The 14554-nt window shown below is 37.1% G+C and overlaps 1 protein-coding gene and 1 long non-coding RNA gene across 2 annotated transcripts; one reads left to right on the plus strand and one right to left on the minus strand.

The window, feature by feature from the left end:
* Positions 1–301: 301 nt before the first annotated feature.
* LOC127944823 (uncharacterized) lies at positions 302–13498 on the minus strand. The gene is made up of 2 exons (XR_008150443.1): positions 12736–13498; positions 302–596 (listed from the first exon to the last, which is right to left on the minus strand). It is a non-coding gene; the product is annotated as an uncharacterized LOC127944823 (long non-coding RNA).
* Positions 1782–6426, plus strand: ogfr (opioid growth factor receptor). Its single transcript, XM_052541125.1, has 7 exons — positions 1782–2198; positions 3452–3520; positions 3601–3682; positions 3789–3867; positions 3994–4060; positions 4167–4315; positions 4843–6426. Exons 1-7 carry the CDS (start codon positions 2094–2096, stop codon positions 5804–5806), a joined length of 1515 nt encoding a protein of 504 aa, XP_052397085.1. The 5' UTR covers positions 1782–2093; the 3' UTR covers positions 5807–6426.
* Positions 13499–14554: the final 1056 nt, after the last annotated feature.

The raw sequence follows: 14554 nt of genomic DNA on the forward strand, positions 1-14554 counted from the left end.
AAACTTGAGCAACTTGTCTCCTCAGTCCCCAGACGTTTGCAGACTGTTATAAAAAGAAGAGGGGAGGTCACACAGTGGAAAAAATGGCCTTGTCCAAACTTTTTTGAGATGTGTTGATGCCATGAAATTTAAAATCGACTTTTCCCTTAAAATTATACATTTTCTCAGTTTAAACGTTTGATATGTCATCTACATTGTATTCTGAATACAATATTAAAGTTTAAAACTTCCAAATCATTGAATTCTGTTTTTATTCACAATTTGTACAGTGTCCCAACTTTTTTGGAATCAGGCTTGTAAATTAATCAATCAATCAATCACCTTTATTTATATAGTGCTTTAAACAAAATACATTGCGCCAAAGCACTGAACAACATTCATTTGGAAAACAGTGTCTCAATAATGCAAAATGATAGTTAAAGGCAGTTCATCATTGAATTCATTGATGTCATCTCTGTTCAGTTGAAATAGTGTCTGTTTTAATTTGCAATCAAGTCAACGATATCGCTGTAGATGAAGTGACCCCAACTAAGCAAGCCAGAGGCGACAGCGGCAAGGAACCGAAACTCCATCGGTGACAGAATGGAGAAAAAAACCTTGGGAGATATATTTGGACATATATTGAAAATTAATATATTAACATAATCTGATCTGAAAAAATTCATTTACATATAAAGTAAATGAATATGTAAATATTTCACATGAAAATATATTAACATATATTTAGTATATGTGAAAAATATTAAAAAGCGGCCAAAATCAAATATTTAAATATATATTTTAATATATAATTACACATATATTATATAATGTATTTTCTTCTATTTGAATTTATTGTGGCCACGACAAAACTAAGGCCCCGTTTACATTGCAGGTCTTGAAGCCTAATTCTTATTTGTTGAATTTCTGATTCTTGATCCAATGTTTTTGGCTGTCCGTTTACACGCTCTTTCAATTGTGACCCATATCCGATTCATGTGTTTACACTTGCCATAACATCTGAAATATTGTGCATGGGTTGTTGTCATTTACCACCTCCACCTGTGCTTGTTCATGAGAATAATGTGACTTGTGCTGACAAAATGAGTCATAATGAGCAATTGAGAAAACAGAAAAAAAGAAATTCTCCATTACCTTCAAAATGATTTATGATTGGAATATGACACAAAATTACTGAGTCACCCATCTGAAGTCGATAGTGAAGTCCTCCATCTTTTCTTTTACTATATTTAATAATCACAATACAGCTATTTTTTTATTTTTATTTTATATTTGCTATTATAAGAACAGATGCAAAAAAAAAAAAAAAAAAACCGTACAAGTAGACTAAAAAGAAACAAAAAATGCATTACCTTTATCAATGCATGAATAATATAATGTTCAACATAAGATGTTTTCCCCCGACTGTTCCCCAAGCATTCACTTAAAACAGAGCAGATTATGTTTGTGTGAATTCTGAAATGTAAAATCTGTGTATTTAGAAGCGCCGTTAAATGCAAGCCTTTGGATCACAGTCAGCGCGAGAAGCCAGCTGAGAAAATGTACAAAACTTTTTTATTCCCTGTACATCAAATTTCTCTTGCGAATTTACACTCATATAGCCAGTACAGGTCAAGTTAAACCGCGGAGAAGTTTCAAATTGTTGCAGTTTTAATGACATACAGACAATCAGATATGCCTGTTTACATGACAGTTGCATTGACACATAACCGTTATCTGATTTATACCCGAAATATATCCACATATGAATGAGGCCGGAAACCGATCTCGAGATATCAGAATGCATGCACTTTTTTCCTGTTTACATTGTCATAGAACAGATCCGATCTGTGTCACATCTGAGCAAAAAATCGGAATTGGGTCACATTTAACTGGCAGTGTAAACGACGCCGATGAGAACCGACCATGTCACCTTACGGGCACCGTAGTATATAGAGTGTCTCTAGAGATGATGTAGGTCTGATCAGACTCCACAGGCGAGTGAATGAGGGAGGGAGTGCAGTGAGTCAGTGCACATCCAATGGAGCTGTGCGGATTCTCATGCAACTCCAGGTTATTGATCACATTTCTCATCCTTCATATGCTCTTTAGGGATGGACGACGATCTGGTGTGTGAATATGACTCCACCTGGGACACGGAGAGCGACGGGGACGAGCTGGAGAACACCGGCCGCAGCAAGAAAACACGGCCCGCATTCGTATGTTATCCTCTCTCATTACTCTGTGAACCACTGCACTGTGCTATTCTTCGTTTTGTGCAAATCGTGTGCTTTGAAATTGGACCAGTCATTTTTATGCGGTTTGCGGTTCATTTTATTTATATTTGTTTGCGAGACAGATGGTCGATAACGTTATAAATCCACGCGCTGCTCAAGGAGGGAAGGGTGTAAATAAATCCCTTTGAGGGGTATTTATTTGCAGTTGGTTTACTTACAATATTTTATCGTGTTTTATAGAATAGCACGTTAGCTACTTATTTAATATCAGTTCCGTTGACCGGAAGTGCGTCACTCATACTAGCCGATCTTCACATCATCTGCTGGACGTCACATTAGGCCACGGATGATAAGTTGTTTAAAACGCCTTCAGTCTGCAACAGTCTTTCACAGCATTTTTTTTCATGACTCCGATCGTAACGATACGGATATGATGCCGACTGCATGGGATTTTTAGATCAAACCACGTGACTCTCAGCTGTTATGTCGAGCACGGCCTACAGTCATTTGGCTCAGTCATACTCATTGCCATTCTATTTTAGCCTTAAAGCGATGTAAATTTGATACATCACAGAACAATGTGGCTTTCCTTTACAAATGTTATTTAGAATTTAGATACAAGTTAGCATGTGCAAAATAATAATGGCTGCAAGTACACTTAGCAATAACACGTGAGCTGTATCCGGATGTTGTCCATATACACATTGAAATATTGAGAAGACAAGTGCAAAGTGCTTCTCACCAGAATCTTGTCCTGGTTTAGAGGTAGGAACATCCCACAATCTGTAGTTTTTGCAGATTTACTTTAACATAAGCTGTTTTTTAGACGAATGGGAAATTTACAAGATGTTTTATAGTGCAATGCCCTCTGATATGTCAAAACATCAAGGGAATTTTAATTTCTCAGTTCATGACCCCTTTATGAACGTGATGTCTGAAACATGCAACAACACACCACTAGGGTCTTTCTGTGGCGGTTCTCATCTTACTCTAAGGGTCTCAACTGAACTTTACGCCACAAATCTAAAAACCCTCACTAACTAATCAACACAAAACACTTTGATATTCAACAGTATAAAATGTCATTCAATCAACATCTAACAATCTACAGCTAAACTTACAGTAAATAAATAGCTGTGTTGTGTATCAAAAAGCATAAATAGTTGAATGAAAAAGCAAAGTTTGGGGATTTGGCAGGAAGTGGAAACTAATGTTTAGCCCTTGTTTCTTTGCAGTGGTCCAACTCTTCCTCAAGAAACCTCCGAGCGGCCAAGGACATGCAGAACTACAGACACGGATATCCAGTAAGAGTTAGCCATTCTCATATAATAAACTAAGTAGTGCCCTCCTGACATGCTGATGTGATGGCCTTTTAAATCTACAGAACATCAGTGAAGAGGAATGTCCAGAAGAAAGAATGACTAATTTAAAATTCTATCTCAATGAAATAAAATCATCACCTGATGGTACGTCTCCACTTTCTCTTGAGCTTCAGATACAAGTGCCTAAGATGAGGTCTATTGCACTTCTTTTGAGCTCTTGCTTCGTTTGTCATGTTTTTTTGTTCTTTAGATGTGTCGATTGAGATGTTTCACACCGAGTGGAAAACCGATTACAAGAGGCTGGAGAGAGTTCACTCCTACATTCAGTGGTTAGAAACCATCACTGGTATCCTCATGATGATTCGTTTGAGACCGCATCTGTCAAAGTCTCCTTTTTACTAGGTTCTGTTAAACAGATTAAATACTTTTGGATCGTAAAGTTGTATTGTTTGTAGGTTGTTTCCTCTGCGAGAGCCAGGGGTGAACTACATGGCTGCAGAGCTCACCACAAAGGAAATCCAAGTAAGTCACAAAGAGCCCAAACTCTGTTTCAGAGACTAAACTGTGCTCTGGATGCATCTGGGACTGTGCACGATGCTGAAGCTGGCTCTCGTGCTGTTGTCCGCAGGCCTTCAGGGAGAGCGATGAAGCTAAGAGTCGTCTTCTGGATTCCTATGAGCTCATGCTGGGTTTCTACGGCATACAGCTGCTCAGCAGAGAAAGCGGGGAGGTGAAGCGCGCCGAGAACTGGAGGGAGCGATTCGCCAATCTAGAGAGGTGAGGAACACCTGCGTTCTGAGTTATTAATCATAAAACGTGTATCGAAACATGCATGTTAAGTCTTCCTTCAAATGTTTATTGTTCTTCTAATGTCAGAAGAAATCTACATTATTTTCTCAGTCCCTTCACCGGTATTGGGTCACAGCAAAAAAAACAAAAAAATGTGCCCATACTTTGATGGGCTTTCTTTTTCTTTCTTTTTTGTTTTTTTGTGTAAAGTCGAGGCCTAGTGCTTGGAGAGTTTTACTCCTGTGGCTTTGAGTCTGGGGCCGGCAATACCAAGACTGAGCTGCCCTTGAGCAAGGCACCGAACCCCCAACTGCTCCCCGGGAGTACTTCTTATTTTTATTATTAATCTTAAACACAATAATTTGCATTTACTAGAAAAGAAACAGTAATAACTACATTTCAAAAAGACAAGATGGCTTATAGGGTGAATTAGTATGTATCGAATACTTTTGATTGTTTATCTCTTGACAGTCTTTCTCACATTCAACTAAAAATAATTTCATATTTTCTTTCAGAAACATGCACAATAATCTCCGAATCACAAGGATACTCAAGAGCCTGGGAGAGCTCGGTTTTGAGCATTTCCAAGCCCCCCTGGTGCGCTTCTTCCTGGAGGAGACCCTCGTCAGAAAGACCCTCAGCAGCGTTAAACGCAGCGTGCTCGACTACTTCCTGTTTGCTGTGCGGGACAAGCGTGAGCGCAGGAAGCTGGTGCGCTACGCCTTTCAGCACTTTGAGCCCAAAGACAAGTTTGTGTGGTGCCCCAGAAAAATCCAGAAACGCTTCAAGAAGAAGTCGGAGAAGCGGCAGAACTCTTCAGCTGGCAGTGAAGAGAGCGCATCGCAGAACGAAGATCATTCACGATACAAAAACAAGGACAGAGAAGCCACAAGTGAGCTAAAACATGGCAAGCCAGTTGTTGATCTTATAGATGCAAAGAAGGAAGTGGACAATGACTCCGTAATGAGAGTGGACTCTGAGAAACAATCTGAGGGCTCTTCAGAAGATCAGGAGCCCAATCCAGACGCTGCTTCTGTAGAAATGGCTCTCAATAATGGCTCCAGTGTTAACAACGGAGACACCGTCAGCGATGAACCAAGCAGTGCTGAAGGTCAACAGGTCATCCAAAAACCTGACGAATCACTGGAGAGCTCGAACTGGGAACATGTACCTGGTTCTAGAGCAGGATCAGCAGACTGCAACGAGACTCGGGAAGAGATGGACAGTCCTGCTGAAGCCCAGGAGGAACGTGGAGGAACTGCCTCTGGTACTACGAAAGAGGACAGGACAGTGACTGACAGCCCTCAACACAATTCACCAACACAGTCTGAGACCAACACCAGGCCTGACTTGATGAAGACGAGCGTCCAATCAGAGAACCATGAGAAGAATGGAATGAACTGCAACCAGTCGAATGGATCGGAGAAGGAAGAACCAATGGACATTGTGGACATGAGTTCATACCTTGCCCATCAATGATTCCTGAACATGATAAAGCACTGAAAATGGACACTTTATGAACTTATAACAAGATTTTATAAGTTTTTTTTCTCTCTAAATAAGGAATTTGTTCAAACATGTTTTCTGTGTTGGTTCAGTTTTCATGGGGACAAATGTTTTGTTATAGCTGTTTTTTTTTGTTGTTGTTGTTTTTTTTTTTTTTTTTAGCTTGAATGTTTATTTCATATTTACAGGTTTTCCAAGCCCTTTTTGTTTTAGTTTTTTACTGAAACTGTGAAAAAAGAATGTACATTCGACTAATAAGAACCAACTATTGATAAAAATATGATCAGATTAAATACATAGTTAGGATACTGTTTTTCAGCAGACATACTGTATTTTTGCTGATGCTGTCCCTTAACTCATGATTTTATTGATATTCCTCAAATTCAAATGTTTATTTTACATCTGCAGTCATATAAACTATATAAAATGAGTAATAACAAAATAAGCTCTGTGATCACAGGTTGTATAAATCAATCCCTTAGTGATTCTTTAAACATGCTGTAACTCCAAATTTAGAATTAACCCACAGAACCATAAATTAAAACTTCATGAAGTATTCTAGAATAAATAAAAACAAATTGTCAACTATGAAAGGTGGTTTGTTTCTGTTGTTTTGAAATAAAACAATAATTAAAGTGTTTTAAAGGTTTTAAATCTGTCAAACCTGAGACAAAGCAGTTTAAGAGGAAGGCAGACACAATGGTAATTGGATTAAGTATTTTTTAGCTCATGCAGAAAAAGAAACAGCATGGCAGTGAATGTGAAGGACTTTACACTGTTATCCTAATGCTCGCCATCTCTCATTGCGATTTTGATTTCTTGTTTCCTACTACAAAACATTTCTTTGCCTGCCAACATTTGCATATTTGCATAGAGAGATGTAGGTACTCCGTTATGCTGGAAATTAATGTAAGTAATATGTCACTCTAAATTAAATATATATAATCATACATCTTGAATATAACATGATATACTATCCTATTAATGTGTGGTTTATGAATATATTTATTTCCATATATGGTATAATACAGGGCAGGACATAAAGGCTCGAGTCAGTGTTATACAAAACTGCATCTTTTTTATGTAAAAAAAGTTAACTGCTCTGAGGAACCCATACAAAAGAATATACAACATGCCTCATCTAGACATTAGGATCTCCTGGTTAGGTTTTTTGTGTCTCTGATCTCAGTCATTGCATTTGAGTATCTGCCGATACGCTTGTACACTTTAAGTATATTAAAGTCAATAAAATGTATGCAGGGATTATATATATATATATATATATATATATATATATATATATAAGTACAGACCAAAAGTTTGGACACACCTTCTCATTCAGAGAGTTTTCTTTATTTTCATGACTATGAAAATTGTAGATTCACACTGAAGGCATCAAAACTATGAATTAACACAGGTGGAATTATATACATAACAAAAAAGTGTGAAACAACTGGAAATATGTCATATTGTAGGTTCTTCAAAGTAGCCACCTTTTGCTTTGATTACTGCTTTGCACACTCTTGGTATTCTCTTGATGAGCTTCAAGAGGTAGTCACCTGAAATGGTCTTCAACAGTCTTGAAGGAGTTCTAAGAGATGCTTAGCACTTGTTGGCCCTTTTGCCTTCACTCTGCGGTCCAGCTCACCCCTAAACCATCTGGATTGGGTTCAGGTCCGGTGACTGTGGAGGCCAGGTCATCTGCAGCACCCCATCACTCTCCTTCTTGGTCAAACAGCCCTTGATGCCTTCAGTGTGAATCTACAATTTTCATAGTCATCAAAATAAAGAAAACTCTTTGAATGAGAAGGTGTGTCCAAACTTTTGGTCTGTACTGTATGTTAGATCCTATACCATCTAAGCTCCTAAAAGAGGTGCTTCCAGAAGTCATAGGTCCTCTTCTGACTATTATTAATTCCTCATTGTCATTAGGATATGTCCCCAAAACCTTCAAACTGGCTGTTATTAAGCCTCTCATAAAAAAACCTCAACTTGACCCCAGAGAACTAGTTAATTATAGACCAATCTCGAATCTCCCTTTTCTGTCCAAGATACTAGAAAAGGTGGTATCCTCACAATTATATTCCTTCTTAGAGAAAAATGGTATATGTGAGGATTTCCAGTCAGGATTTAGACCGTATCATAGTACTGAGACTGCTCTCCTTAGAGTTACAAATGATCTGCTCTTATCATCTGATCGTGGTTGTATCTCTCTATTAGTTTTATTGGATCTTAGTGCTGCGTTTGACACAATTGACCACAACATTCTTTTGCATAGACTTGAACACTTTGTTGGCATTAATGGAAGTGCATTAGCATGGTTTAAGATAGATTTTAAAATATTGCTTATTACTTATAAAGCCCTGAATGGTTTAGCACCTCAGTATTTGAATGAGCTCCTTTTACATTATAATCCTCTACGTCCGCTACGTTCTCAAAACTCAGGCAATTTGATAATACCTAGAATATCAAAATCAACTGCGGGCGGCAGATCCTTTTCCTGTTTGGCGCCTAAACTCTGGAATAACCTACCTAACATTGTTCGAGAGGCAGACACACTCTTGCAGTTTAAATCTATATTAAAGACCCATCTCTTTAACCTGGCATACACATAACATACTAATATGCTTTTAATATCCAAATCCGTTAAAGGATTTTTAGGCTGCATTAATTAGGTAAACCGGAAACACTTCACATAACACCCGATGTACTTACATCATTAGAAGAATGGCATCTACGCTAATATTTGTCTGTTTCTCTCTTGTTCCGAGGTCACCGTGGCCACCAGATCCAGTCTGTGTCCAGATCAGAGGGTCACTGCAGTCACCCGGATCCAGTACGTATCCAGACCAGATGGTGGATCAGCACCTAGAAAGGACCTCTACTGCCCTGAAAGACAGCGGAGACCAGGACAACTAGAGCCCCAGATACAGATCCCCTGTAAAGACCTTGTCTCAGAGGACCACCAGGACAAGACCACAGGAAACAGATGATTCTTCTGCACAATCTGACTTTGCTGCAGCCTGGAATTGAACTACTGGTTTCGTCTGGTCAGAGGAGAACTGGCCCCCCAACTGAGCCTGGTTTCTCCCAAGGTTTTTTCTCCATTCTGTCACCGATGGAGTTTCGGTTCCTTGCCGCTGTCGCCTCTGGCTTGCTTAGTTGGGGTCACTTCATCTACAGCGATATCATTGACTTGATTGCAAATAAATGCACAGACACTATTTAAACTGAACAGAGATGACATCACTGAATTCAATGATGAACTGCCTTTAACTATCATTTTGCATTATTGAGACACCGTTTTCCAAATGAATGTTGTTCAGTTGCTTTGACGCTATGTATTTTGTTTAAAGTTTTATATAAAAAAAGGTGAGTTGACTTGACTATTGTGGTGTTAGGGTATACTGTACTTATTGTCATTATGAATATTTGTACGCTTATTTTCATTTCGCCATCTTAATGAATTACACAATTTGTCTTAGTGTTTTTCGATGGAATATTTTGCGATGGACTGTTTGAGTAGCTAACACACTCGTCTGTCACATTTACGGTCACATTTAAGTTTTTACCGCTTACACGCACCAAAAATACCTGAAACCTGTAACTCTATCGTAATTAGGTTAGTTAAAAATACAAACAGTTAATGCCTGACGCTTTTGTAACTGACTAAAAACTGATATTTAATCTAAACATCATTAATTAAATGAACAAAAGACAATAACCACCAATATGTGTTCACACAGTTAACTTTATTTAAATGATTCATGGATATAAAATGACACTGAGTTGTTAGAAGAAGAAATGTGTACTGACATAACCGCGTGATGACTTAAAGAGCCTATGAATCGGATCATTGAACCGAACTGTCCAAATGAATAATTTTTCAGAAGTGAACTGGACTTTGCATCACTAAAACGGATCACAAAAAGAGGGCTTGTAACATCTCAACATGGAAGGAGCGTATACTTCACAAAAACTGTGGAAATGTGCATCTTTTTATATAGGTTATCTGCGCGTGCGTTTTACCAGATGTCCAATGATTTAGAGCGTTGCCACGTACAGGATGAGTATTTTGGGAATACGTATCCACGTTTGAAGCCTGAGGTGCATGTTGGGTATTGTAGTTCCCTGACCTGAAGATCGACATAGCTTGAATGAGGTGTTTAAATAAACGTGCTCAATTGAACCCCTTTGTAAAACAAAAACAAAAATAATTGTTAAAACATATTTAGACTAGACGATTATATACAAGAATAATATGATATACATGTGCTAAAACAGGCTAAAATAGTGTTGACTATGCTGTAATGGGTTATCTTGTGAAGCATTAGGTGTTAGGATTCGTTCCTGAAACCAAATAATTTTCTTTATTTTTAGAAAAAGACAATCGTGTCCTGCTGCTGTTGTTTGAATATCCAGTCTGTCTTCATCATAAAATAAAACCCTTCTGGAGAAAGCTTGTATGTTTGTTGAGCTCTCTCTCTCTCTCTCTCTCTCTCACTTTCTCTTTTTGCATGTTGAGCTTGTCAGGTATTTTTACAGAGTTTATCTTACTGCATCTCTATAATAAATTTCTGCAATGGCTATACTTGTCACGGTGCTTTCAAGTCGGGGGTCTGGGTTGTTTTATGAGCAAACCCTTGTTTGCCAAACTAGTGTTAAGTGATATTGTCCACATTAAGAGGTTAATGAACTCTTTCACCATCTATTATTGTTATAATACATAAACAGTGTTAGGGGGTCAGCTACATAGTTAAATTATGTAAATTGATTACAAAATAAATGTAATCAAGTTACAGTCACTGAGAAAAATTATTAAATTGCAGTTAATTATGAAATTGTTAACGATTACAGAGGGGTTACATGTGAATATTTTTTCACACACGTTCAGATTTAATTGATATATTTCATAAACTGCATTGACTGCACTAAAATCTCCTCCGTTATTTGGGAGGTGTTGGGGGGGAACTGTTAATGTTTTTTTTTTTTTTTTTTTTTTTTTAATTCTTTGAACATTAGCACAGAAAGGCATACATTACTGGTAGATTTACAAATACTGACTGAGATTACATTAAATTTTCGTCCACACTCTGTAAATCATAAAAGAAAATAAATGTAAAATAAATAAATAAAACAACACTTATATATACTTATATATATATATATATATATATATATATATATATATATATATATATATAAAGATAAAGATACATTAAGAAATCAAAGTCCTCTAATGAAGAATACAAAAATCTTTTAACCCTTTTAATGTCTCCAAATACATCACACATTCCTCTTTAAACGCCCCTAAGCATGGGGGAGTTTTGAAAAACCTTTATGAATGTAAAATTTCATGCCGGAAGTTAATATTGACAAAATAAAAGATAAGATCTTTTAAAATCAAAATCAAATAAAACAACAATGACTTTTGTTTAGATTAAAAAAATTAAAATCATATAGGCTAACCTAGTTTTAAAGTAGCTCATATACACAGATGTATCTAAAACAGGAGTAGCAGCAATATATGTTCCAAGGGTTAGGTAAAGAATATCATAAAAATATCATAAAAAGCACATCTAAGTATCTTGTGCTGGTTTTTTTAATGACGGCGTCTGATGTATTTTCTTTTAGATCCGCGTAAATGCATACCATCTTTTTTTTTTTTACTTTTTCTAACATTGTGACAAACGCCAACTTTTGGTTTGTATCGTTGCTCTACGTTGGCTTTTTTTTTTTTTTGTTTGAGGTAAGGTACAAACTCTGTAACAAAGTTTTCTTTTCTAACTGGTAACAAACACCTTTTTAAATTGTAATGCTACAAGCTTGAACTAATTTTCTTTTTATTTAATTTGTAACAACTTTAACACCTTTTTTACTCTTTTCAGAGTACAAAAAAAAAAAAAAAAAAACCTAGCACCAAGGTGCTCTGAATCCTCTCTCGTGTATTTTTTTGGTGTGATTCTTTTGGAGAGAGATGCAAAACTGGTTACAATCCAAAGATGTTGAATTCCCACCATTCAATGTGAAGTTAGTCATGTTTGGTATTTTTCATGAAAACAAAGATTTTGTATAATTCTCTGATATGTTTTTGGAAGTTTTTTATTCACAAATGCAGATGAACTTTATCCATTGGTTTAATGAGTTAAAACTCTTACATAAATCCTTAATATTTGTTAAGAATTAAAAAGCCCTTAAGTTGACTTCATTGTTGGAATTGTATAATTTAATTTAAAAGCCCATTTTGTTGTATTGTTTTCTTATTTATGTATTGTTTTTTTTTTTTGTTTTGTTTTTTTGTGGTTGTTGTTATTTGTTTGGTTATGCTCAACCAAGTCTGAAGAAGTGTTTATATTTTCTGGAATGTGTTTATGTTTATGTAATTTTCATTGTTTGGTTGTAATGTTGTTGCAATAAACAAACAAACAAAAAAAAAGAGTAGCAAAAGATAAAGCGCTAGGATTTGAACTTGTACTGCCAGATCTGAGAGGTTGTAAGTGCTTACTTGACGTTGTGTAGGGAAACTAAAGTAAAGCACAAAAGTAAATATGTCGTAAACATTTGTGTATGTCATTTTATTTGTGTGAATGTCATTTGTTACACATTTTTAAAAAGTCAAGTCACCTTTATTTATATAGCACTTTAAACAAAATACATAGCGTCAAAGCAACCGAACAACATTCATTAGGAAAACAGTGTCTCAATAATGCAAAATGATAGTTAAAGGCAGTTCATCATTGAATTCAGTGATGTCATCTCTGTTCAGTTTAAATAGTGTCTGTGCATTTATTTGCAATCAAGTCAATGATATCGCTGTAGATGAAGTAACCCCAACTAAGCAAGCCAGAGGCGACAGCGGCAAGGAACCGAAACTCCATCGGTGACAGAATGGAGAAAAAAACCTTGGGAGAAACCAGGCTCAGTTGGGGTCAGTTCTCCTCTGACCAGACGAAACCAGTAGTTCAATTCCAGACTGCAGCAAAGTCAGATTGTGCAGAAGAATCATCTGTTTCCTGTGGTCTTGTCCTGGTGCTCCTCTGAGACAAGGTCTTTACAGGGGATCTGTATCTGGGCTCTAGTTGTCCTGGTCTCCGCTGTCTTTCAGGGCAGTAGAGGTCCTTTCTAGGTGCTGATCCACCATCTGGTCTGGATACGTACTGGATCCGGGTGACTGCAGTGACACTCTGGTCTGGATACAGACTGGATCTGGTGGCTCCGGTGACCTTGGAATAAGAGAGAAACAGGCTAATATTAGCCTAGATGCTATTCTTCTAATGATGTAGCAAGTACATCGGGTGTTATGGGAAGTGTTTCCGGTTCCGGTTTACCTAATTAATGCAGCCTAAAAATCCTTTAACGGATTTGGATATTAAAAGCATATTAGTATGTTATGTGTAAGCCAGGTTAAAGAGATGGGTCTTTAATCTAGATTTAAACTGCAAGAGTGTGTCGGCCTCTCGAACAATGTTAGGTAGGTTATTCCAGAGTTTAGGCGCCAAACAGGAAAAGGATCTGCCGCCCGCAGTTGATTTTGATATTCTAGGTATTATCAAATTGCCTGAGTTTTGAGAACGTAGCGGACGTAGAGGATTATAATGTAAAAGGAGCTCATTCAAATACTGAGGTGCTAAACCATTCAGGGCTTTATAAGTAATAAGCAATATTTTAAAATCTATATGATGTTTAATAGGGATCCAGTGCAGCAATGACAGGACCGGGCTAATATAGTCATACTTCCTGGTTCTAGTAAGAACTCTTGCTGCTGCATTTTGGACTAGCTGTAGTTTGTTTACTAAGCGTGCAGAACAACCACCCAATAAAGCATTACAATAATCTAACCTTGAGGTCATAAATGCATGGATAAACATTTCTGCATTTGACATTGAGAGCATAGGCCGTAATTTAGATATATTTTTGAGATGGAAAAATGCAGTTTTACATTTGCTAGAAACGTGGCTTTCTAAGGAAAGATTGCGATCAAGTAGCACACCTAGGTTCCTAACTGATGACGAAGAATTGACAGAGCAACCATCAAGTCTTAGACAGTGTTCTAGGTTATTACAAACAGAGTTTTTAGGTCCTATAATTAACACCTCTGTTTTTTCTGAATTTAGCAGTAAGAAATTACTCGTCATCCAATTTTTTATATCGACTATGCATTCCATTAGTTTTTCAAATTTTTGTGTTTCACCGGGCCGCAAAGAAATATAGAGCTGAGTATCATCAGCATAACAGTGAAAGCTAACACCATGTTTCCTGATGATATCTCCCAAAGGTAACATATAATGAGTGAAGAGTAGCGGCCCTAGTACTGAGCCTTGAGGTACTCCATACTGCACTTGTGATCGATATGATACATCTTCATTCACTGCTACGAACTGATGGTGGTCATATAAGTACGATTTAAACCATGCTAATGCACTTCCACTGATGCCAACAAAGTGTTCAAGTCAATGCAAAAGAATGTTGTGGTCAATTGTGTCAAACGCAGCACTAAGATCCAATAAAACTAATAGAGAGATACACCCACGATCAGATGATAAGAGCAGATCATTTGTAACTCTAAGGAGAGCAGTCTCAGTACTATGATACGGTCTAAATCCTGACTGGAAATCCTCACATATACCATTTTTCTCTAAGAAGGAATATAATTGTGACGATACCACCTTTTCTAGTATCTTGGACAGAAAAGGGAGATTCGAGATTGGTCTATGATTAACT

Source organism: Carassius gibelio, chromosome A23, assembly GCF_023724105.1.
Source record: "Carassius gibelio isolate Cgi1373 ecotype wild population from Czech Republic chromosome A23, carGib1.2-hapl.c, whole genome shotgun sequence".
Lineage (NCBI taxonomy): Eukaryota > Metazoa > Chordata > Actinopteri > Cypriniformes > Cyprinidae > Carassius > Carassius gibelio.

Excerpts from the sequence above, each read along its gene's own strand:
- ogfr (XM_052541125.1), top strand. The coding sequence starts at position 2,094 with ATGGACGACGATCTGGTGTGTGAATATGACTCCACCTGGGACACGGAG. Across the intron at positions 3,521-3,600 it reads ACTACAGACACGGATATCCA|AACATCAGTGAAGAGGAATG; the intron begins GTAAGAGTTAGC and ends TTAAATCTACAG. Across the intron at positions 4,316-4,842 it reads CGATTCGCCAATCTAGAGAG|AAACATGCACAATAATCTCC; the intron begins GTGAGGAACACC and ends ATTTTCTTTCAG.